The 26,306-nt window shown below is 37.1% G+C and overlaps 3 protein-coding genes across 3 annotated transcripts; all 3 read left to right on the top strand.

The window, feature by feature from the left end:
- The first annotated feature begins 1,375 nt into the window (after positions 1–1,375).
- LOC126762847 (uncharacterized) lies at positions 1,376–15,872 on the top strand. The gene is made up of 12 exons (XM_050479889.1): positions 1,376–2,089; positions 3,573–3,822; positions 3,890–3,993; positions 4,063–4,832; positions 4,900–5,081; positions 5,747–5,929; positions 10,452–10,693; positions 11,486–11,735; positions 11,815–11,918; positions 11,985–12,754; positions 12,808–12,989; positions 14,437–15,872. The coding sequence occupies exons 1-12, from the start codon at positions 1,839–1,841 to the stop codon at positions 14,662–14,664; spliced, it is 3,516 nt and encodes a 1,171-aa protein (XP_050335846.1). The 5' UTR covers positions 1,376–1,838; the 3' UTR covers positions 14,665–15,872.
- Positions 15,873–16,724: 852 nt separating this feature from the next.
- LOC126761502 (larval serum protein 1 beta chain-like) lies at positions 16,725–20,335 on the top strand. Its single transcript, XM_050477771.1, has 2 exons — positions 16,725–16,969; positions 17,045–20,335. The coding sequence occupies exons 1-2, from the start codon at positions 16,760–16,762 to the stop codon at positions 19,196–19,198; spliced, it is 2,364 nt and encodes a 787-aa protein (XP_050333728.1). The 5' UTR covers positions 16,725–16,759; the 3' UTR covers positions 19,199–20,335.
- A 2,829-nt stretch (positions 20,336–23,164) lies between these two features.
- Positions 23,165–25,749, top strand: LOC126761504 (larval serum protein 1 beta chain-like). The gene is made up of 2 exons (XM_050477774.1): positions 23,165–23,387; positions 23,460–25,749. Exons 1-2 carry the CDS (start codon positions 23,178–23,180, stop codon positions 25,584–25,586), a joined length of 2,337 nt encoding a protein of 778 aa, XP_050333731.1. The 5' UTR covers positions 23,165–23,177; the 3' UTR covers positions 25,587–25,749.
- Positions 25,750–26,306: the final 557 nt, after the last annotated feature.

Raw genomic sequence — 26,306 nt, forward strand, 5'->3', positions numbered from 1 at the left:
TATTTCTTGTCTCGAAAAAGTTTCAGAAGCTCTGTATTCTATCTGTTTTATTTTTTCACAGTTTAGACTTAACAGGCAACTTCAACTTAACAGACAACGATTTAATTCCATTTCTGGGCCGAGATGAATATTTTAAGTTACTGTAAACCGCACAAATAGCGATTGTATGCCAAAACGTTCTGAATATGTATAACATCAAAAACGGCAAACTTAATTAGTCACAATCCATGGGGCAATACAAATTTAACAACAGAAAAATTCCTGAATTTCTGATAATATTATAACGCATACTAACTAAATACTTAACTTCTTTCCAACGCTACACAATTCAATCTAATAAATCTACTGCCTAAGCTAATGAGACTATTTCCAGCAGAAAGGTTATCAATTGATTACGACCATAAATTGATCAAATAATTCACAAATAATTACTCTTGTGAAACATTAAAGCGATGAACTAATTGAGTAATAGTACGTTATCGCAATCGGTGGCGAATATCTTGCAATAGTTGTTGTGGTGATATTGACACTTTGACAGCTACTTCCCGCTCGTGCTATTAGCGATAAAACATGCAGTAACAGCAGTAATTATAAACGAACAAAAAAGGTAAATAACAGTTTTGTATATGTTTGATTTGAAATGATTCTATCTATGATTCAAAAATGATTCCTGATGTATATATGTGTTCTTGGCCAATTTTTTTTATTTTAAAGCGGGTTAATTAAGTTCCATTCTTGCTTTCTGTTGATCGAAAGTATTGAAGTAACCACATATTTGGCTAGATGACCAAAACGGTCCAGAATCTATAAGTGAATGAGAGCTGTATCCAAAGCATTATTATGTTCAAATTATCAGGTCAAAAACTTACTTATAGCGTAAATATTTAATTTGAAAATGTTGGACCTTGGCAACTTCAGAGGAATCATTTTAGCTTTAGTCTTTAATCGAAGGCAAGTATGAAAAGAGGAATAAAATATTTGAGACCCGAACTCAAACTACTTCCGTATCTACTTAACTGGAGCGGACCCGAAGTCATATGTGAACAGAAATCTAATAATTTTGCAAGATTCAGCAATCTCATATATGTATATAAAACTTATACCTATTAGTATTCAGATTTGTTTACAATGTAATCATGTATGCCTGCAGTGGAATTAATAGCGCAATATACCAATTCTCACGCCACTAGTCGTCGTGATAAGAAAAACATTATAATTTGGCTTAACTAGTATCAATGTCGTACTTTGGTCTACATTGTATCATCAAACGAGTCATGATTAAACAATCGAGCCGAAACTGAAAGCAAAATATCAAATCTAGCGTTTATCAAACTTAATACAATACAATAAAACAAAACTAATCAAACTTAATAAACACGAGTACAAATTTTCAAAAGCAGGAACCATTACTGCAACTTCCCCTTTCTTTTCTCCATACAAAAGCAGTGTCTCACAAGAGGACTCGCATGCGAAACGCGGCACCTGCCCCCAACACACCAGCGCGCTTGATTTGACGCAGCGATAAAATTATCAAAAAACAAAAAGGAAAGCAGAAAAAAGCAGTGAAGTGAACGCTCGAGACACTTGCGATAAGCAAATCGACGCGACGAGCTGACGATCTATCAATTTGCTGATTTAGAGCCACGTTAGCCAATGAACTGGCAGTTGAGCGCGTAAGGCAAAGCCTAGCAGAACGCAACGTATTGTCGAGAGAAAGCAGCCATTCCAAGAAGCTGTCTATACTAAGTGTGACACGTGTGTGCGAAAGCAAAGCGTTTCGGTTTGGATTTTGCTCAGAAAACTGTACAATTTTTATGTTGAAGTGAAAGTGTTTAAAAATGGATCCCAATACGACGCATAGCGATCTGTATGATTTGCCGCATGACCAGCCACATGCAGAGTCGCATATTACATTCGCCAACGATTATGAAAAAGAAAAGGAAGAGTCTACACTCGATGACATACTTATACGCATTGGACAATTGGGTCCATTTCAACTAATTATATTGCTATTGATTTGCTTGGCGATGTTGTTTAGCGCGATATTTTCGATTACATATGTATTTACGGCGAGTAGTGTAGTGCACAGGTACGAAAATTAAATGTGGGATTGCAATATCACAATTTTCAAAGTACATTAGGGAGGTCAATTGCTTCTGCATGTTTAGACATGTCCGTTTTTATATCAGTCTATATACTTATATGCGAATTAGTACCTACATTAGTCATTAAAAAATAGGTGACGACCCATTTTGATGAACTTATACATACATATTCATTCGTATATATAAGCTTAATATAAGTAGTCTTACTGTGGATATAATTCAAATTTATATTCAATAAATGTTCAAAAAAGAAAAAATAATTATTGGTAACCCTATTAAAAAGTAATATAGAATTCCAAAAAAAATAATGAGGAAGATATTCATTAAATCTAGACCATGATCAGTGATTTCATAACTAGTTTTTCGTTACTAGCTAAAAATAAGGGTGTGTATAGAGAGTTCCAGGCTGCGACAGACAATATGTTCTTCCTAAGAGTATATATTCTTGTTTTGATAAATGTAAACCGCGCCTACTTCGTCGTGGTGAAATAATCTATTGTTTAATATATGGATACAAATTATTGTTGCCTAAACACACAAGCAATCAAAAAAATAATTAAGTACTTGTTCAATATCCCTTCTTAATATTAATAACACTTGATCGTGATTTTGATAACTGGGAACACACTTCTTTAGTATTTATTTACATTTATTACACTAGTAAAAGTGCCGGGTAATTGCATTATGTCCCACTTAATAAATACTTGAATACTGTCTAGCGCTGGTTATGACTGCTTGCTTAAGGCGTATAATGAATATAAATTTTTATGTTAATTACAGATAAACGATTTTTAAGATTACATTCAGTATGACAGGTGATAAAAAATATGTCTGAACTTTTACAAATCATAAAATTAGATCACTGAAACAATAACCGCGCATAGAATACCCTTCCGAGGACTTTGTATCGGAACTGATCTTACTTCAAAGCAAGCGCATGATCACTATTTAATTTCTCGATAAAAATAAATTAATAGCTATAAGCTTATCTTAAATATCCCACTATTACTTGCATACTGTCAGAACTTTTGAATGTGATCAGTAATTTAAAAAAAAAAAAAAAACGGAGAAAACTTAGTAGAAAAATTAAAAAGGCATCGTAAAACGATATAATGAAAGTAAACCGTCAAGAGAAACTTAAAGATCCGACGGTCGGGACGAGTATTGAAGAGTCTATCGGTCATCTCTGTTTAACAAGAAACGTTTCAATAATAGTAGTATGAATTGAACTGACAAAAACTGTGTTAACAGAGTAATTATATAGCTCTTGAATTTCTGGGCTGCAGTATGCTTTAAAATCTCAGGTATTTTTTTATTTGGTTTACCGTGAGTAGAGCCAGTCCACCCGGAACTCAAATGCTTATTTTGTTTCAAAGATATGATTTATTATGAAAATATACCTACATATTTCTAAATAAGGTTAAAAACATCTTTTTTAATTGCAAATTTTCTTATTACATATGGTAGATGTAAAATTCCTGAATGCGATAGCGCTTCAAGCAATTACGAGGAGAACTGGACCCAATTTAGCATTCCCACGAAAAATAATGGTTTGGATCAATGTAATCGTTTTGTGGGTAATTATACACAGAATCAAGTGTCACAAAATGAGTCACTCGGGTTCTGTTATGCGCATAATTTTGACAGCAACAAGAAGGAGCGCTGTTCGGACAACAATTTCATATATCGTGATAAGGAAGTAACTATAGCAAATGAGGTTTGTGGCATATTTATTATTAACTAATTTATATAAAATCAAAAAAATTAGCTTTATTTTCGCGTAGTTCAATATTTACTGCGAGGATGAATGGAAATTGACGCTGGTGGGCACAATAGGCAACGTGGGACAATTTGTCGGCATACCATTGGGTGGTTTTATATCCGATCGGTAAGTACGGAATAATAGCTTTCTGAAAACAAGTTGGCTGTAATTCAGTACTTTTCTTTGCCTTCACAGCTATGGTCGACGCACCGCGCTCGCTTATGGTGGTTTCTTTAGCGCACTATTGGGTTTACTGCGCTCGTTTGCGCCCAGCTACGCGTCGTTTCTAATTTTCGAATTTCTCGATAACATCGCGTCGAGTCCTATGTACTCTGTTTGCTTCATTTTAGGCATTGAATTAGTCGGTCCGAAACGTCGTGTTATGGCTTGCAGTCTTATTACCATTTTCTATGCCATCGGCGAGGTAGCACTTGGACTTGTGGCAAAATATTATCAAAATTGGCGTGTCATTTTACGTATTGTTTACATACCGGCCGTAGTATTTATCACATATATTTGGATACTACCGGAGAGCATACGTTGGCTGTTGAGTCAGGCTAAGGAGGAGGATGCCAAGAACATATTGCAACGTGCTGCGAGAATGAATAAACGCAAACTTTCCACAGGTTCGCTGGATAAATTGATTTTGGCGAATCGCGTGAAATTGGCTACGGCGACAGGTGGTCGTTTCCCAATTAAAGAATCTTTTAAAAAACTAACATGGCGCATAATAAATTGCTCCTTCTGTTGGATTATCGTTGTGCTCGTCTATTATGGCATCAGTTTGAATGCGGTGCTTTTGGATGGCGATAAATACAACAATTTCATATTTATTGCGCTTATCGAGATACCTGGCTTTTTTCTGCCACTGGCTATCATGCCTCGCTTTGGTAGAAGGTACTCACTGTGCGGCACAATGCTGTTGAGTGGCTTGTGCTGTTTGATAACGACTTTTCTACCGTCTGGTACGTGTTTTACAAACAAATGATAAAGATCTGCGATTAATCTAATTAATATTTTTGATATTCACAGATCAGTTCGTTTGGCGTTTAATACTGTTTCTAATTGGCAAGCTGATGATTACGGCAGCTTTTCAAGTGTTGTACTTTTTCACATCGGAAATCTTTCCGACAAATGTACGGAATAGTTTGCTTTCGTTCTGTTCGATGGTGGGTCGTGTGGGCTCCATGTTAGCGCCACAAACGCCGCTGTTGGTGAGTATAAAAGCTTAGCCATTATCGATTGACTTTTTGATAATGTTTATATAATGTTATACAATAATAAGTTCAGGCGAGGAAAGTTCACTGAGCGCCATTCACTTGGGAGTCAGGCCAGAAACGATTATTTTACTTATGGCTTAAGCAGCTCAAGACTGCTGGTCTTAAACCAAGTATCCTCTAGGTAACCAAAAAAAATATGGTTGAAGGCGAGCTACAATGAGAAGGCGAAACATCCCTCGTAGAATTGTGTGCTGGGTTTGAGACCCGTCAGTAAAAAACACCCCCAATGAAAGTTTTATATATAATCAATAAAAATTTGCAAGAGAAATCGATCGCCTTACGACACATAATTATGCATGACCTGAAGCTTCTGTTTCTAGGCTATTATAATTTAAAAAACAAATGTATATCGTCGAACCTCGAATACAATTTGACAAAATAAATTAAATTGTCTACCTTAGGTTAAGTTGGCTTAAGCTATTTAACATATTCACAGAAACTTATGAAGAGAAAACTGGGAAGCGTTAAGAGAAGCTATAAGCAAAGAGAATGCGAGAAAATACCGATTTCTAAGTTAAATATAGCTGATTTTAAGCAATGACAAATCTAAATTTTTATAAAAATTAAAAAATTAATTATAAAATATCTTTTTTGTACAGGCGAAGTACGATGAAAGCGCTCCCGCCATTTTATTTGCGATTTGTGCGATTACAAGCGGAGTTTTGTCGCTTTTCTTTCCGGAAACGACAGATGTTATATTGCCAACAACAGTGCATGATGCACACATCATAGGCGCAAAGGCCTCTAAAAATAAAACTGAAGTGAATGCTAGTGAGAACTCATGAATCGTTGACCACATATTTTTAATTAAAAAAGTGCAATTTCTAATCCTTCAAAATGTATATAATGAATTAGAGCTTAATAACAATAAAAAAAGAATAATAAAAATTCATAAAATTTAACTGAAAATCATACAAAATACTTAGCAAACGTCTGGTATTAAAGGGGAATATCCTCACTTAAGCTGTTGACCGCAAAATTCATAATAACAATCCCGCGTGATATAAACTGAACCTAACCTAAGTCAATTTTAAAAATTTGTAAATGAAATTCAAAGCTGTTCACATACATATGTACTAGATATATTCGCACGTGTTCAGTTAATAAATGTTAACTGTATACTTGTCACGAGTGCCACAAGCTTCTATACCACAGTGCGCATACTTTATAACGGCTTTTTATTTAATAACGACAAATAAGTATGCCTGAATTAGCATTTTTCAAAAGAAGTGGTATAATGGTTTATTAAACGCAGTAAGTACTACGTAAACATATATTCACTCCACATTTTTTACAACACACATGCTAACTTACTCTCTAAATAGAGTTTTTTTTTTTAATTTCTCAGAATGTCTCGCTACCTTTTACTAGATATTTCAGGCAATAATTGTAATTATATGATACTTATCACATGATCATATTATATTCACGGCGCTGCGTGGAAATTGAAAATCCCCGTTTTTTCTAGGTAATTAAAAGCAGTCAAGGTTTGCGTTCGATTCGTGTGTCTGTAACTATTTTGTAACTAAATTGGTTGATTGAGTCTGTAAAGCAATTAGTTCTGTGTACATTGATTATAAATACTTTTTTTTTAAACACACATCAAAGCATCACTGTTAATTTACTGCATACCACGCTTTCAGAAAAATATATTGAGATCTTTTATTGATTTAAGAGGGTATTCTAATCTAGAAATAAAAAAAATTGATTTTTTTATTTACAAAATTTAACTATTCAAGAATGTGCTTACAAGAGGATTTTTCAAAATTCAAATTCTTTTCGGTGATATACATAGGTATTATATCGAAGATATAGTTAGGTATACAAATATATATAGTAGATATATGAAAAACTTTAAACGCGCTTTTTCTCTAAACCGATATCCACGATTTCTCAGGTTCTACTGAACCGATTAACTTTTAGAAAATCTTCTTTATTTTATGTCTAGAACTAACCAATATGCCCAAACTTCAATTTTTACTATTTTTAAATTTTCAATTTTTACTGAAAATCAAAAATAGGATGAACTGATTGAATTCAATACAAAATGGTTTGTGTGCATCTTATCTAATTGGGTTTAATAATTCTTTTTTATCTTAACTTAATTAAGCTAGTTCATTGAATTTATGCCAATTATTTGTTCGATTCAAAACAGTCTCTAAATTATGACAAAGCATATACGCGTTTAAGAAACAGTCCAAATCTCGTTTACTTTATTAAACAGTATAAAAAGTCGGCGTTTAACGGTTCTTATTGATATTCCCATCCACTTATTTCTTGCTTCTATAATATTTGAAGCTCTATGCATTTGATTGGTTGTTAAAACCTCTTTGAGGTGCCCACTTTCCCCGCCATTGCACATGACATGCGAGTAAAGGTAAGCAAAATAGTAAGGTATGTAAATAGAATATGTTAACAGTTCATTATCGTGGCTCCGGAGTAATGAAAGATATTCAAAGAAATTCCAGGCCTACATACGATATATATTGATATATGTATGTAATTTGTTAATGTAAAATATGTAGGAAAGCTGACTTAAATTATGACAGCGCTCACAAACAACCAAAAAAAAAGTATATACTTAAAGTAGCAGCTCGACTTCAACCGCGTACTCCCTCGAACTCAACCCACTCAGTTCGCTAATCTGCTAGCTTTCTGTTTGCATTCGCATTCTACACCTGCCGGTGAACAGACCGTAGTGTACGCATAACGTTTCAAAATACTTTTTTTACTCTTTAAATAAAGTTTGTGTCTTGTACGATTTGTATATGTGTCATTTTATGTAGAGAGTCCGTAATGTTGTAATGTGTACGCTTGCGCAGCGTTAATGAAAACGTGCGTGGCGATTAAAAACGACTTAGGTGCAAATTCCTAGTAGCAAACGGGCGCGAACGGTGATAGTGAACGATTGATTGAGTTTTATTAATCGGCTACAAGTGACATGTGGATGATTTTAATGTAAAATTTGTGTATTTGTGTGCGTTAGAGCACGTGATAGTCGGGTGAATTACTGTAATTGGCTTGTAATTGATATATAACACAGTACAACAGCTAATCTGGGGGGTGAGAAATTCCAAGTCAGGGTGATGGTACTAGGTCAGTGTAGTAAAACTTATGTTATAGTGAACGAAAATTGGGTACCAAATATAGTGTGTAAAAGCTGCTACAACCGTCTAATGGATTGGAAAAATAGATAATAGTGGTTCGCGAGTTATGTTAAACTACGGTTTTGCCAAAATGTTATAACTAAGCGAAAAAACATCAAGATAAGGAAAAAATTTAAAAGGTCATAAAAAAAAACACTGACACATACGAACGCCAAACCCTTTGAGGGTTTTACTATACTGACCTATTACGATCACCCTGACTTGGAATTTCTCACCCCCCAGACAATAATCCCAAAAATGTTCCACAGTGTAATTAAAGGTAATGCACACATTTAGCGAGTTCTAAAATATGGAATGAGTGAAAATGTGAAAATAGTTGAAATTTAATAAAGAAAGGTACTAAATAAATATACAAAATAATAAAAAAAATAGAGCAAAAACGCACAAATAAAACAAAACTTTGTTTAAAAATGTCGCAATAATTACTAAAGACACTCAAAAGAATCAAAAAAAATTCCCACCCGTTAATAATATGAACTCTATCTCTATCCTATTCGCGGGAAGCTGGCTGCCAGCTGGCGCTATAAAAGAAACGTAGGCACCGTGCCTGGCCAGAGATTAGGTGACACTCGCGCCGCGATGTGATGTAATTTAACAGTCGCGAAAGGAAACTGGCTGACAGCTGGCGCTATAAAAGAAACGAGCCACCGTGCCTGGCCAATGCTTTGGTGACACTCGCGCCGCGATGTGATGTAGTTTAACAGTCCCGAGGCGATTTCGCAGAAAGCTGGCTACCAGCTGGCGCTATAAAAGAAACGCAGGCACCGTGCCTGGTCAGTGCTGAGGTGACACTCGCGCCGCGATGTGATGTAATTTAACAGTCGCGAAGTGATTTCGCGGGAAGCTGGCTGCCAGCTGGCGCTATAAAAGAAACGTAGGCACCGTGCCTGGCCAGTGCTGAGGTGACACTCGCGCCGCGATGTGATGTAGTTTAACAGTCCCGAGGCGATTTCGCAGAAAGCTGGCTACCAGCTGGCGCTATAAAAGAAACGCAGGCACCGTGCCTGGTCAGTGCTGAGGTGACACTCGCGCCGCGATGTGATGTAATTTAACAGTCGCGAAGTGATTTCGCGGGAAGCTGGCTGCCAGCTGGCGCTATAAAAGAAACGTAGGCACCGTGCCTGGCCAGTGCTTAGGTGACACTCGCGCCGCGATGTGATGTAATTTAACAGTCGCGAAAGGAAACTGGCTGACAGCTGGCGCTATAAAAGAAACGAGCCACCGTGCCTGGCCAATGCTTTGGTGACACTCGCGCCGCGATGTGATGTAGTTTAACAGTCCCGAGGCGATTTCGCAGGAAGCTGGCTACCAGCTGACGCTATAAAAGAAACGCAGGCACCGTGCCTGGCCAGTGCTGAGGTGACACTCGCGCCGCGATGTAATGTAGTTTAACAGTCGCGAAGTGATTTCGCGGGAAGCTAGCTGCCAGCTGGCGCTATAAAAGAAACGTAGTCACCGTGCCTGGCCAGTGCTGAGGTGACACTCGCGCCGCGATGTAATGTAGTTTAACAGTCGCGAAGTGATTTCGCGGGAAGCTAGCTGCCAGCTGGCGCCAAAAAAGAAACGTAGGCACCGTGCCTGGACAGTGCTGAGGTGACACTCGCGCCGCGATGTAATGTAGTTTAACAGTCGCGAAGTGATTTCGCGGGAAGCTAGCTGCCAGCTGGCGCCAAAAAAGAAACGTAGGCACCGTGCCTGGACAGTGCTGAGGTGACACTCGCGCCGCGATGTAATGTAGTTTAACAGTCCCGAGGCGATTTCGCAGGAAGCTGCCTACCACCTGACGCTATAAAAGAAACGCAGGCACCGTGCCTGGCTAGAGCTTAGGTGACACTCGCGCCGCCATGTGATGTAGTTTAACAGTCGCGAGGTGATTTCGCGGGATGCTGACTGGCAGCTGGCTCTGTATAAGAAAAGCAGGCACCGTGTCCGACCAGTGATTTTAAAGTCTTGCTTAGTTGTTCACAAACATGTGTCTGTCTCGTTATCTTTCAGTTTCTCTAAATTGTTGATAAAACAAGAAAAAGTAGACATATGTTATAGCGATCAGAACTGAAAATATTTTGGTGTTAGAAAATTCATGCCAAACTGAATACACCCTATTCAGTGTAAAAAGAAAGTAAAGAATTAATAACAAATTCAATTTCACTACTCAATTGGAAATATGCAATCCAACAGCGGTTCTGTGACACAAAGCATTGAATCATTGCCTGCCACCAACAGCAGCAAGGAGGAATCTACTTTAGATGCCATACTCATACGTTTAGGGGAATTTGGGCGCTTTCAGATCGTTATACTTGTGCTAACTTGCCTGCCAGTTCTATTTAATGCCGTATCGTCGGTCACATATATTTTCACAGCTGGAAATGTGGCGCACAGGTGAGTGTCCCATGGTAAAGTCAAAAAATAATAATAAATAAAAATATGAGAGCAACAGCTGTGCGCAAATTACAATATATACATTTAAATATATTATGGTGAGCAAACTTTTCGTTTCTTCGAAGCTACACCTCATACTCAGCACATCATCACTATTATCACCTTTTTCCAAGAATTTAAATAATCAGAATTTTAGCCAAAAAAAATTAATACTGCTAATTCAATTTTTATATATGTCTGTATGTAAATTGGACCACTACTATTAGTAATAAATTTGTCTAGGGGAAAAAATTATAAATGTTGCAAAAAATATATAATAATTTATATGTTAATCGAAGTGTGTTAATAAACCAGGTAAACGCGAAATTTCACAGATTCATTAATCATAAATCACATAAAAGCATGTTTGCCTTTAGTAAATGAAGCCTTAATTTGCTAGTGGGTTACCTATCAATGCTTGATTAAAATAGATTTGAGACAAAATTGTATAGAGTAGTCGGTTTAATGGTTACCCATACTAGTTTTAACATCAAACTCTGAATGAGTAACTTGCCTACCTTGAACGAGAATTTCTTGGACTAAACTCAACGAAAAAACTGGTGGAAGTACGGAAAAAAACCTTCTACGGCGAACCTTAAGAGTATGGATTGAAAGCAGTTTTCCAACCTATTGTCCCCTCTTGCAACAGTTTCCCATTGCCAAGCCTGATAATATCATAATAGATTCGGAACATAGAATATAAGTCTTTACGTACCCTTACCCTAGCTTTCAAGTTAAGTCAGTTTACTTTAGGTGCAATCTCACGGAATGCGACGGACCACAGAGTGCTTACGATGAGCCATGGGTTAAATATGCCATACCATTAAAGGGTCGTGATCTAGATCAGTGTCAACGATACGCGCACATAGTAATTACAAACTGGACCATTACAAGTGAAGATGAACAACATTGTACGGCAGATTTATTTGATGACAAGAAGACGCAGAACTGTCCTGACAATAATTTCATATTTCGCGATGAAGAAGTGACCATATCGAATGAAGTGAGTAAAGAGCGGTGAAGAAGAGACAAAACTTAGAACCAAAACTAATGTAATATGTATATTCGCATAACATTTGCAGTTCGGCATCTACTGTAATGATGAGTGGAAGCTGACGCTCACCGGTACCATTAATAATGTAGGACAATTTGTCGGTATACCATTAGGTGGTTTGATATCGGATAAGTGCGTAATAATTTAAATTTATTTTAGTTATTTATTATATTAACTTTTCTACCCAACAATTTACAGATACGGTCGTCGTAATGCACTCGCGTTTGGTGGCGTACTAAGCGCCTTATTTGGGATTATGCGCTCGTTTACTACCTCCTATGTGCCATTTCTGGTCTTCGAGTTCCTCGACAACGTCGCCAATAGCTCACTCTATTCCATTTGCTTTATTATTGGCATTGAGCTGGTGGGTCCCAGCAAGCGCGTATTTGCCTGCAGTGTAATTACGATCTTCTACGCTATCGGCGAAATACTCTTAGCCGTGGTCTCTATGTACTTTCCGAATTGGCGTATTATGCTACGTATATTTTACATACCGGCATTGGCTATGATCTCCTATTACTGGGTACTGCCGGAGAGCGTGCGTTGGCTGTTAAGTCAGGAACGTGAAACCGAAGCTACCGACATACTGAAGCGTGTGGCGCAAAAAAATAAACGTAGACTTTCCGATCCAACGTTAGAGAAATTGATTTTGGCTAATCGTGAGAAGCTAAACAGTCAAAGCGGTGGTCGTTTCCCTTTGCGTGAGGCTTTCGGCAAATTATTCTTTCGTATTGCAAACTGTTCGCTTTCTTGGGTAGTGACGGTGCTGGTCTACTATGGTCTCAGTTTGAACGCGGTGCTATTGGGCGGTAATAAATATTACAATTTCATATTGATTGCGCTTGTGGAAATTCCCGGTTTTTTCATACCCTGTCTGACGATGGATCGATATGGTCGACGATATTCGCTATGCGGTTTTATGTTACTCAGTGGTATATGCTGTCTGTGTACGGTGTTTGTGGATTCAGGTAGGAAATCCGTTAAAAACGTATTTTATTATTGGAAGTGACTTTTTTTTCAGAAAAATATTATCTACAGTTGAGCTTGTTTCTAGTGGGTAAGCTTGCAATCACCGCAGCGTTCCAAGTTTTATACTTTTTCACTTCGGAAATATTTCCAACGAACTTGCGCAACAGTTTGATGTCTTTTTGCTCGATGGTCGGCCGTTTCGGTTCAATGGTAGCGCCACAGACGCCTTTGTTGGTAAGATTTTAAAGTGGAAAGCAAAAGCAAATAGAGTTTCCGCCAACACCGAAAACTATTAAAGGCTGAAGCGGCGTGCAACCAAAATTTATAATACAAGGTACGTTCCAAAGTAAACAGGACTTTTATAATCTAGTGCCCCCTGGTGGCGCCATTTATACATATGTCGACTGGTGCGTTAGAATCTGCTATCTTTATCGATTGTCCAGTGAGACATGAGACATGACATTACATCGATTGGAAGCAAAGTTATTGCGTTTTAAGTGCCAGTATGTTTGTGCTATCGGTGCGAAAATGAGCTTCGAACAAAGAGCCAACATTAAATTTTATTTTAAAATTGGTAAAACTTTTACCGAAACATTTCAATTGATGAAACAAGTTTATGGCGATGATTTTTGGTCAAAAAGTCAGAGTGCACAAGTGGTTTCAACGTTTTCAAAGTGGTCGTGAGAACATAAATGACGATCAAGATGTGGGAAAATCAAAATCCGTGATCACCGGAAATTCCATCGAAACTGCGCGTGAATTCATCAAAAATCAGCCAAATCATCATTGAAATTCATGGAAATGGAATTGAACAACTCCAAATTAAAATCCATTGATTTATCGCATTTTGACCGAAAATTTGGGCTTACGAAAGGTGTGTACACGGTTTGTTCCGCACAAATTGACTGACGACCAAAAATTGCTCAAAATCCAACATTCGAAGAACGATTATTTGACCAAAAATCACATTTCAACCATTAATCACTCCCCGTATTCACCTGATATGGCAACGTGCGACTTCTTCCTTTTCGGAAAAATGCATTTGGCCATGAAAGGAAAGCGTTATGCAGACGGAGAGGTCATTCAAAAGGCTTGCACCGGCATACTGGCGGCCATATCGGCCAACGAGCTAAAACACTCGTTCGACATGCTTTTGGACCGTGCAGAAAACTGTATTGAAGCAGGAGGAGAATATTTTGAATAAAATAAATTGATTTTGCCGAAAAAACTATTTGTTCTGTTTTTTTTTTAAGTCCTGCTTACTTTGGAAAGCACCTTGTATTATTTTTATCTATAAACAAAGAGATGTGTCCACAGACTAACTATAGTAAACACTTTTCTCGAGAAATTATAAACAACTAATAAGGGCCGTTTTCTGAATATCTGGCTAGCAGCCAGTTGTCAGTTCAGTTCTGGTTAAAAAAAAACGTTCTTTACCAAAAGAAGAAGTCTTGAAACTATTCAGCACTTAACTGACAGATGGCTGCTAATCAGATATTGAAAAAACAGCCCTATGTCTTATGATCTAGCTAGATCAACGGATGGAACACATATGTATATATATGCGGTCATACTCCGATTTTACTTCGGCAGCCCTTGCTAATTTATTTAAGTAGTTCAAAGTGGCGAACTTTTCTCAAATAGGATTTAATCTTCAACTATTTTGCTCAATCTTTTGTAGATATCATTTCTTGTCTCTTTTCAGGCTAAATATTATGAGAATGCACCAGCCATAATATTTGCAGTTTGCGCTCTGGTCAGTGGTTGTTTGGCGCTGCTCTTTCCAGAAACCTCAAATACAATATTACCGACGACAGTGCACGAGGCGGATAAAATTGGCAATAGGAAATCGTCGGACAACCCAAACAGCAGCAAATTTAATTTAGATAATGAAAGTACTTATATGTAATTAGTTATTTAAAAAGTGTATTAAATTAGTAGTTTTAGAATAAAAATGAAATTGTATGATATAGGAAATAAAATAAAATTTTTAACTAATATTGTTGACAATAGACTCGTTAAAATAAAAAAGACATAGACATAAATAGACATTTAAGACGATGCCTTAATTGAGTCAATAAGGAAATTAACTAAATTAATAGGAATAATGAAATTTAGTTAATTGACTCAAGTAAAGTGACTAACACGCGAAAAACAGTCAAGTCAAACATGTGATTTTTGAAAGATAAATCTGGTAACAGGATGCAACATTTTTTTTAAGTTTTATTATAAAAAACATTAAAAATTACTTACAAAGTTATTTAGCAGATATTTACAACATCAAACACCCAACATAATATATATATTTGCACTAATGACTATGACATATTTTAAGCAATAACTTGTAAGAAATCTATGGTTATTAACATATATACATAGTACATACATATTTCACTTTAAATTTATCATGACTTATAGTATAACGAAATTTATAAAGCCGTTAACTTACTAAGGCAGCATTAGACAGAAGACAATACAACTACTTCACTTTATGAATTAAGCATTAATCTGTTAATATACTTACTAGACTACACAATAAACAATATTTTTTAACTAAAATTAGACCGAGAAATTTGCTCACAAAGGTCCCCCATTTTATAGGTCACACAAAGCTTGCGCTGCTTATCCAAGTGCTTAAAGAGTAACATATTTTAATTTATGTCAAAATTGAAATTTGTATCAATTCAATTATACATACTTGCTGACCCAATTCGAAAACCAGACATGTGCCTCGAAAAACATTATCTTTGGTACTGAGCTTATGCTGCACCAAATACACGCGTTCTGCGGTCAAGGAAGTTATTTTAAGCAATGCCGGCTGCATTGAGTAGTGTTAACTGTAACTGTAATTTTTAGCATGTGAATTTTTTACCGCTTGAAAACGCAGTGAAAGTCTTTAAATTGAAAAGTGCATATTTTCTAAACACTGCATTGTGCAGACCGGCATTTGTCGATAACCTCTAGGTTATTTAGCTTAATACTAAATTATATATAATGTATTGTACGTGTTTCCGTCCATCATAGGCAAAGTTCAGGTGATGTTGTGCCAGTTTTTTTTAACAAAAATTTAAATTAAAAACAAAATAACTTTTAGTGATAAGATTTGTATGTGACTCGGTAGTCGTCAACAATGCAGATTAAATTTGAGAAGTAAATATTCAAACAGTTTTTTCTTTTGAAACAAATAAGGTATTCGTCGGCGCCCACGCTAATTTATAATGCTGCCCTTTGCGAAACAAGAATTTCACCATTCTACATAAAATATTCACGGATCTATTAAATTTACCTCGCCATAAGTGAGTTTACTCAATTACGATGTGATCAATTTATAAAGCCTTTTCTGTTCAATGTTGTTGAAATGTTGAACCATAGAAGGAAAAATCTTCGAACACCAACGAGTTGAAGACATCTCATGTCATATAATATATCTTCAAAACAAACAAGCATAAATGGTCTGAATAATTTCTGAAGACTCATCCAGTCTTGAATGAAAGTGGGTAGTTTTCCAAGGCACTGATAACTGATAAGGCATGGACGCCACACCAATTAGCACAATCATTTTTTATTGCATATGTTTGTGAATCTGTTTGAATTTTAATTAAATACGATTTTAGCACATCTGTTCCACAATGCAGTGGGCTCTGATGGTACGAGTATTATCTCATCGAATATGTATGTATATGCAGCACATGCAAATAAACTAGCACAAATAGACATACATAAACACCTAAGTTAAAGCTGCTCTCACCTTAGTGAAAGAAGCGTAATATTAAGACAACAATGCAATTTTTTTCAATATTCAATAAGGCAGACTGAAATACTAGCATGGTCAAAAAGGTCACGCAGAACCGACGATCGGCATCAATGCTTTCTTCAGCTGCACGATAGACAAGAGCTGTTCGCCTACTGATAACAGCAATTGTATATAAAGGCCTATACAATGTCGAAACAGCAACAGTCTTTAGGCATTGGAGCTGAGTATCTAATCCGGAGCAGTTTTCGCAATGAAGTTAACTATCGTTCTTTTGGCCCTTGTTGGCCTAGTGGCCGCCGCTAGCGTTTCTTCGATCAAGAAGGCTCCCGTAGCCGATCATGTTTTCTTGGAGAAACAAAAGTTCCTCTTCGAAATCGTTTACCGTGTGGAGGATCCACTGATGTTCGAGGAGTACATCAAGTTGGGCAACACTTTGGTCTACGACAAGGCACTTTACACCGTAAGTTTCAATTAATAATCATTACTTATCCGTAATGAAGCTAATATTATATATGTATACACTTGGCATTTCCAGCACTTCGATCAATATATGGAGAAATTCTATGAGTCCTACAAAATGGGCGCTCTATTGCCTAGAGGTGAATTCTTTGGTGCCCTTGTTAAGACTCACCACAAACAAGCTTACGGTCTATTCAACTTCTTTTACTACGCCAAGGATTGGGAAACCTTCCAAGCCAACGTGGCATGGGCTCGCGTCCATGTCAACGAAGGCATGTTCATCTATGCTCTGACTTTGGCTGTCATCCACCGTGATGACTTCAAGGGTCTAGTACTACCATCCATCTACGAAATCTTCCCACAATATTTCCTCAACAGCAAACTCATATATCAAGCTGAGAAATTCGATTACAACACCTGGAGCAAATACAGTCAATACGAGAAGGAATTGCTCGACGTCTACCACAAGACCAACCGCTACTACAACCAGGGTTATTTCTATATAAAGGACTTCAAGACATACCAATGGTGGAGACTTATGGGTTTGGACGAGCAGTGGTACGCAGCCGAGAAGAGCTGGTACGCAGCCGAGAAGAGCTTCCCTCTACGTGAAAACACTTACGAAATTGTTTCTGATGATAAATATGTGTCCTTCATGAATAATATCGACATGTTCTGGCATCCGGTTGATTACACACGTGACATTGACTACTACAACGAACACTCTGTATTGTCATACTTCACTGAAGATTTAGGTTGGAACTCTTATTGGTACTACTTGAACATGGATTACGCGTTCTTCTTGGATGGCGAAACTTTCGGTTTGAATAAGGATCGTCGTGGTGAATTGTGGTTGTACAATGTTGACCAAATTCTGAGCCGTTACTATATGGAACGTTTGTCTCATGGTTTCGGTGAAATTGACGATTTCTCCTGGAATCACGCTTACGAATACGGATATGATTCCGAATTGATTTCCTATAACGGTGTTGGTTTCAGCACTCGCAGCAACTACTTCGAACGTAGATCTTATGGCAAATACGACATGTTGAACCAAATTCAAAGCGCCTTCAAGCGTATTTACGATATCATCGATTATGGATACTATACCACCGCTGATGGACACAAGATCGATATGCGTAAACCCGAATCTATTGAGCTCATCGGAAGTTACACTCAATCAAATATCGATACTTTCGATAAATTCTTCTTCAGCTATTGGAATATGTTGAGTCATATGTACCTCGCTGATGTAGACTACAACGACTTTGAGGTATATCCAAATGTTTTCCTCAACTTCGAAACCATGTTGCGTGATCCAATGTGGTACAGCTTCTACAAGAAAATCACCGATGTCTTCTATCGTTTCAAATACCACTTCACACCATACACACAAGAAGAACTCGTTGCTCACGGAATTCAAGTCAAGGATGTCAGCGTTAGTGAATTGGTCACCTACTTCGATTTGGTTGATATTGATGTTACCAACTTGTTAAACGACAAAATGGTCTTCGATGATGGTAAATTCGTATGGGACAAATCATTATACGCTCGTCAAATGCGTCTCAATCACAAGCCATTCCACTATGATGTCACTGTCGACTCTGACAAGGCACAGAAGGTTGTTCTTCGCACATTCTACGGTCCTAAATACGACGAATATGGACGTATTATTTCGCTGAACGATAATCGCATGAATTTCATTGAATTGGATGAATTCGTCTATGAATTGGCCGCTGGCGAGAATGTCATCAAACGTTCATCTGAGGAATTCTACTGGACTGTTAAGGATCGCACCACCTACACTGAATTGTATCACTATGTGATGGCTGCCTTCGACGGCAAATACGAATATCCCGTGGAAATTAGCGAATCACACCGTGGATTCCCAGATCGTCTGCTCCTACCTAAGGGTTGGGAGAGTGGTCTACCGGTACAGTTCGTATTTTACATTACTCCATATGTTGGCTCTATCGAACAACCCTCAAACATTGATGTCACCTACCTTTCTGACATTGGCACGGGATTACGTTACGTTGATAACAAGCCATTCGGCTATCCATTCGATCGTCCCATTGATTTATCTCAATTCTTTGTGCCCAACATTTACTTCAAGGATGTGAGCATCTACCACAATGACACACTGAAGCAATACTACGAGAACTACAAGAACTACGGCCACTTCGACTACAACTTTTACAACGAATACTACACCAAATACTTCAACTAAATCGAGCTGGCTGTGGAATAGAGATATATGAGTATCATCATGCTTTTTTAGTTAATTGTTAGTCAAGCAAACATAAATGTAATAAAAATTAATGCAATCAATTGCTACGGCGATTAAAGTATAAATAATATCTTTCCATTATGGTAATTGAAGCGAAAACCAACAGGACGGCGACAGAAGTCAGATCCCACTACTATTGGTACTTTTTTTAGTTGCGCAAATCACTCAGAAGGCACCGGGTAGCCTTTCCACCTAAAGCCTAATATCTGGGTAGTAGTATGTGCTGAGTGATTTTTTCTCTTAAGAATGCAGATGCCTTATTTTATGGGGAAAAAGAACAAATAGATAAAGAAGTTCGGGTACGGGAAGTTATACTTTACTTCACGGTGTCAAACAAGCTATACTATAAAAAAGGACGAATTTTAGTAGATTCGGATATAACTGTTTGATAGAAAGTGGATGTGAAACTTTCATGTGCGAAATCGGACCATAACTTCTCAAGCCTTTAGTGCCTATCAACTGAAATGTCAATCGCAATATACCTTTAAGGAAATTCAGAAAATATTATATTCAGGTAATAATGTACGATTGTGTCCAGTGGCGTAGCTACAACTTCGGGCGCCCGGGGCCAAGGATGTTCTGCCGCCCCCCTTTATCTACCTACAAGTTTCATGAGGTGGTTCGAACAGAAGTGAATTTTTACAAAATATCTTCGATATTAAGTATATAAAATTTAGGAACTAGAAGCCAAGCAAATTCTGAAGTTCCGAAATTCTCACAATACGGTTTTTGAGGAAATTGATAGTAAATTTACAAGACATCTTATTAAAAGACATAGAAAAAACCCATTTTCGCCCTATATTTTGTACACTTTTGACACAATTTCCAGAAATTTTTGCCCGAATTGGAGTTTTTAAATATCATTTTTGAAAATTTTGAGAAATAAAAGTATTTGTTACATTCAAAGCATAGGGTAACTGTGAGAGTGACACGTCGCTAGACAAAGCTAAAAAAGTGCATCTTTAAATTTTATCACTATTTTTAAGAAAGATGTAAGCCAAAAGATATAAGACAAATTCAAAGACTGAAGAGTATTCGAGTAAAAATTAATATTTTTCATTGTTATTCAGATTATTTCATTGTGAGTGTACAACTCTTTATCTTTTTTAATAAATTTTGTAAAAAAATTTGTTGAAGTTTTTTTCTGATATTAAAAAACAGCGAAGATCGTTTTGCCGCCCCCCAAGACGTTGCGCCCGGGGCGACGGCCCCTTTCTCCGCCCCCCCTAGCTACGCCACTGATTGTGTCAGTTTAAATATTAAGCCAACACCTGAAATATGTACATATACTGAGATACCTTTGCATATTGTGAGAGTATAACACATTCGATCAGAATCCAATCTAGTCCTTTTTATTTGGTTACAATTTATTTGTGATATGCTTAAGCCACTTTAGAGATCGCAAAAGTACTTGATGCTGTGATGTGTCCGAGACAATATAGCCCATTTAACTGTCGTAAGGATTTCTGCTTAATTTTTGAGCAATTTTCGCAAATTTTATTAGGACTACCCCACCAAGAAAGTCACTTTATTCGGTGAATCGATGCAATCGAAAGAAATGCCTAGACCGACATTATAAAATGAAAGTAACTAAATATCTGATGTGATATATATACATACTCGTATAAGATAAGTTAAGTTTATATGGAAGGCTTATTAGGAAAGCGGGTTAAAAATTAATTAATAATTTTATAATTCTTTCATAAAGGCTAGTAAGGAGAATTCCCTTTTTTAGACGGCTTTAGTGATCCATATCTCGCGTTGTATTTGCGCTTGGGAAACGCTAGATTCTCAGGCGATTTTGTGATTACTTGACTCCGTATTTTTTGAGTATGCGTCAAAAATAGACACCAGCAAAGGGATATTACGTCATTTTTCACAGTTCCTTCGATAAAGTTGAAAACACAAGCGAAGCTAAGTGTTTAGTGGGATTAGCAGGAAATCGTCTGCTATGAACTGCTCCCCTTCGGCCAAACTTTTTATTCGACCTTTACTGTCAATAATAGACTGTGTAAAAGAAGCAATCGCCCGGAAGCTTTGACCAAAAGGAGGAATTGTGTTCCATCACGATAATGACGGGTCATACGCATCGATAGTGAATCGCCAGAAGCTCTGACAGCTTGATTCGGAAGTTTTTATGCACTCCATCTTCCTGTCTGTCACAAATACTATTATTAAAAGGAAAAAGTTCGTTTCAAGAGAAGTTTGTGAAAATCGACTGTCAGAGCTTTTTGCCAAAAGGGAAGAGGGTTTCTATGAAAATGGCATAATGCAATAACTTCAAAATAACAACAACTTAGCGATCAAAAAGGTGCATGTTTGAAATTATGCATATTAAATTATGGGCTATGCTTAAAAAGTGAAATCTTCAATTTAATGCAAAAAATAAGGTATTTAATTTTAATTTATCTTATATAATGTATGTGCTTATTTTTATTGGCGTATTAAAGACACGTTTTCGAATTTACTTTAATTTTTCTCTTTTCGTAATCATATATGTACATACATATATGTACACATGAATCTTTTTTACGGACCTTTTACCATAGTAACAAAACGTTACACGAACAGGTGCTTAAAATCGGAACTTGTGCAAACAATAATTTTGTTGGCTTTTTTTTTAATAAACCAACAAGTGAGTTAAGCTCCAGTTCGAGTTGCCCGCCTTACTGATAACAGATGCCGTACTGTATGTTTGAACGTACATACATGGGTATGTATGTATCTATGGAGGTGAAGTAAATATGAATTTGCACATCTGTTTGACAATTTATTTTAATGTGTTTTGTTTTTATTTTTTTTTGTTTAACTGTAATGAAATATTACTGTAAGTTAAACAGACGAATTGTTTCAAATGTTACGGACCTAAATAAAAAGATGCGGTTTGCGAGAGATCACGATTTAAATATGTAATGAACAGTTGAAAAATCTTCAAAATTACCGATAAAGTTTACACTGCCAAGGGTTGGAATATGAGGAGAAACACAGAAACAAAAACCCATTGACCTCATAAAACGTAAACCAAAGGATAATTGACCCCGCAAAATGTAAACAATGGGGTCAGTGACCTCAAATGTAAACAAAAGTGGTTGTCTCGGCTAAATGACCCCATTCTTCCCTTGAGGACCACCATTATGAGTAAATTTAGGTTGACTATCAGTTTAAACATAAGTGTCTTTACAAAAGTAATTGTTCCGATCAGTGGTACAAAGGAATACTAAAGAAATGTGGCGAAGGGGTCGGGATTTCGATCCGACCAAGTATGTATTCAACATTAACAACAGTCAGGCTAAATCGATACCAATTTAAGGACTTCCCATAAACGAGTACATCTATTTTCTTGAAGATGACAGACAGTCGTTAATAATTTTCTGAGGACAATAGCGTACTTTTCGTACTGGTATCTGACTTCGAAGACCAACATTGTCTATCAATTTCGAGCTGTGGCTATCGGAAAGCAATCGGGTAAACATGAAAGCAGAAGAAGCGTTTATCAGCAAATTTTTTTAAAACGGATGTGCTACTATAAATCTTAACCACAGTATATACATAGGTAAAATGTTTTAAACAATTATGTTCTGAGCCTATGGCTCACGTCTTATTAATCGAGGTACCAAATATATGATCAAAATGTTTGCATACATATAGCTTATCTTGAATAAATATACGACTGCATTTATGAAGCATTGTGTTAAAAGCCGGGTAATTTCGGCATAGACCGACACCAATTTAACAAGGTGGATGAGATGAGTATAATTTATTTTTAGCAAATAGCATATCACCAAAATGAAGTCATTAAATTTTGACCCTAAGTAATGCAAACAAAGAAATTTTTGGTATAAAAGCTGTGGCCTATGCTTCTGCAATCAACAGTCTTTTGGCATTGGAGCTGAGTATCTAATCCGGAGCAGTTGTCGCAATGAAGCTAACGATAGTTCTATTGGCCCTTGTTGGCCTAGTGGCCGCCACTAGCGTTTCTTCGATCAAGAAGGCTCACGTAGCCGATCATGCTTTCTTGGAGAAACAAAAATTCCTCTTGGAAATCGTTTACCGTGTGGAGGATCGACTGATGTTCGAGGAGTACATCAAATTGGGCCACACTTTGGTCTACGACAAGGCACTTTACACCGTAAGTTTCAATTAATAATCATTACTTATCTTTAAATGAAGCTAATATTATATACACACTTGGCATTTCCAGCACTTCGATCAATATATGGAGAAATTCTATGAGTCCTACAAAATGGGCGCTCTATTGCCTAGAGGTGAATTCTTTGGTGCCCTTGTTAAGACTCACCACAAACAAGCTTACGGTCTATTCAACTTCTTCTACTACGCCAAGGATTGGGAAACCTTCCAAGCCAACGTGGCATGGGCTCGTGTCCATGTCAACGAAGGCATGTTCATCTATGCTCTGACTTTGGCTGTCATCCACCGTGATGACTTCAAGGGTCTAGTACTACCATCCATCTACGAAATCTTCCCACAATATTTCCTCAACAGCAAACTCATATATCAAGCTGAGAAATTCGATTACAACACCTGGAGCAAATACAGTCAATACGAGAAGGAATTGCTCGACGTCTACCACAAGACCAACCGCTACTACAACCAGGGTTATTTCTATATAAAGGACTTCAAGACATACCAATGGTGGAGACTTATGGGTTTGGACGAGCAGTGGTACGCAGCCGAGAAGAGCCTCCCTCTACGTGAAAACACTTACGAAATTGTTTCTGATGATAAATATGTGTCCTTCATGAATAATATCAACATGTTCTGGCATCCGGTTGATTACACACGTGACATTGACTACTACAACGAACACTCTGTATTGTCATACTTCACTGAAGATTTAGGTTGGAACTCTTATTGGTACTACTTGAACATGGATTACGCTTTCTTCTTGGATGGCGAAACTTTCGGTTTGAATAAGAATCGTCGTGGTGAATGGTGGTTGTACAATGTTGACCAAATTCTGAGCCGTTACTATATGGAACGTTTGTCTCATGGTTTCGGTGAAATTGACGATTTCTCCTGGAATCACGCTTACAAATACGGATATGATTCCGAATTGATTTCCTATAACGGTGTTGGTTTCAGCACTCGCAGCAACTACTTCGAACGTAGATCTTATGGCAAATACGACATGTTGAACCAAATTCAAAGCGCCTTCAAGCGTATTTACGATATCATCGATTATGGATACTATACCACCGCTGATGGACACAAGATCGATATGCGTAAACCCGAATCTATTGAGCTCATCGGAAGTTACACTCAATCAAATATCGATACTTTCGATAAATTCTTCTTCAGCTATTGGAATATGTTGAGTCATATGTACCTCGCTGATGTAGACTACAACGACTTTGAGGTATATCCAAATGTTTTCCTCAACTTCGAAACCATGTTGCGTGATCCAATGTGGTACAGCTTCTACAAGAAAATCACCGATGTCTTCTATCGTTTCAAATACCACTTCACACCATACACACAAGAAGAACTCGTTGCTCACGGAATTCAAGTCAAGGATGTCAGCGTTAGTGAATTGGTCACCTATTTCGATTTGGTTGATATTGATGTTACCAACTTGTTGAACGACAAAATGGTCTTCGATGATGGTAAATTCGTATGGGACAAATCATTATACGCTCGTCAAATGCGTCTCAATCACAAGCCATTCCACTATGATGTCACTGTCGACTCTGACAAGGCACAGAAGGTTGTTCTTCGCACATTCTACGGTCCTAAATATGACGAATACGGACGTATTATTTCACTGAACGATAATCGCATGAATTTCATTGAATTGGATGAATTCGTCTATGAATTGGCCGCTGGCGAGAATGTCATCAAACGTTCATCTGAGGAATTCTACTGGACTGTTAAGGATCGCACCACCTACACTGAATTGTATCACTATGTGATGGCTGCCTTCGACGGCAAATACGAATATCCCGTGGAAATTAGCGAATCACACCGTGGATTCCCAGATCGTCTGCTCCTACCTAAGGGTTGGGAGAGTGGTCTACCAGTACAGTTCGTATTTTACATTACTCCATATGTTGGCTCTACCGAACAACCCTCAAACATTGATGTCACCTACCTTTCTGACATTGGCACGGGATTACGTTACGTTGATAACAAGCCATTCGGCTATCCATTCGATCGTCCCATTGATTTATCTCAATTCTTTGTGCCCAACATTTACTTCAAGGATGTGAGCATCTACCACAATGACACACTGAAGCAATACTACGAGAACTACAACAACTACGGCCACTTCGACTACAACTTCTACAACGAATACTACACCAAAAATTAGAACAAGAGATCAAGTGAGCGGATCGAGATCGAGAACATAACCTGCCTATAAATTTGGCTATTTTTAAGGAAATAAGGGAAATCTTGTCAACCAAATACACTGATATGAGGTTCTAGTACCTACTTATTAATTGAGCATCAAGTGTTAATTAAGTATATAAGTGTTAATCAAGCAAATGAAAATATTAAAAGAATGCAAATAATTGCTAAGGCAATTCAAAACTGATATAAACGTATGTTTTCGATTTTTATATGGAAGTTGAGGTAATGAACTTATAATATTCTAAGACATTCATAAAACGGTCCTTAATATACTTGAAGTATGTAGTATATGATCAAAATGTCTGCATATAGCTTATCTCGAATAAATATACGACTGCACTTATGAATTATTATGTTAAAAGCCAGGTTCTTATTTCTTTGTTTGTTGTTGGTGTCGAGTGCTTCACATCCGTCGTTATCAGCAAATTTATATTTTCGATTTCAATAAATTTTTTTAGAATATATGTATAATTAATTTCGGCATAGACCGACACCAATTTAACAAGGTGGATGAGATGAGTATAATTTATTTTTAGCAAATAGCATATCACCAAAATGAAGTCATAAAATTTTGACCCTAAATAATGCAAACAAAGAAATTTTTGGCATAAAAGCTGTGGCCTATGCTTCTGCAATCAACAGTCTTTTGGCATTGGAGATGAGTATCTAATCCGGAGCA

Source organism: Bactrocera neohumeralis, chromosome 6, assembly GCF_024586455.1.
Source record: "Bactrocera neohumeralis isolate Rockhampton chromosome 6, APGP_CSIRO_Bneo_wtdbg2-racon-allhic-juicebox.fasta_v2, whole genome shotgun sequence".
NCBI lineage: Eukaryota > Metazoa > Arthropoda > Insecta > Diptera > Tephritidae > Bactrocera > Bactrocera neohumeralis.

Excerpts from the sequence above, each read along its gene's own strand:
- LOC126762847 (XM_050479889.1), top strand. The coding sequence starts at position 1,839 with ATGGATCCCAATACGACGCATAGCGATCTGTATGATTTGCCGCATGAC. Across the intron at positions 5,082-5,746 it reads CGCCACAAACGCCGCTGTTG|GCGAAGTACGATGAAAGCGC; the intron begins GTGAGTATAAAA and ends TTTTTTGTACAG. Across the intron at positions 10,694-11,485 it reads GCTGGAAATGTGGCGCACAG|GTGCAATCTCACGGAATGCG; the intron begins GTGAGTGTCCCA and ends AGTTTACTTTAG.
- LOC126761502 (XM_050477771.1), top strand. The coding sequence starts at position 16,760 with ATGAAGTTAACTATCGTTCTTTTGGCCCTTGTTGGCCTAGTGGCCGCC. Across the intron at positions 16,970-17,044 it reads ACGACAAGGCACTTTACACC|CACTTCGATCAATATATGGA; the intron begins GTAAGTTTCAAT and ends TGGCATTTCCAG.
- LOC126761504 (XM_050477774.1), top strand. The coding sequence starts at position 23,178 with ATGAAGCTAACGATAGTTCTATTGGCCCTTGTTGGCCTAGTGGCCGCC. Across the intron at positions 23,388-23,459 it reads ACGACAAGGCACTTTACACC|CACTTCGATCAATATATGGA; the intron begins GTAAGTTTCAAT and ends TGGCATTTCCAG.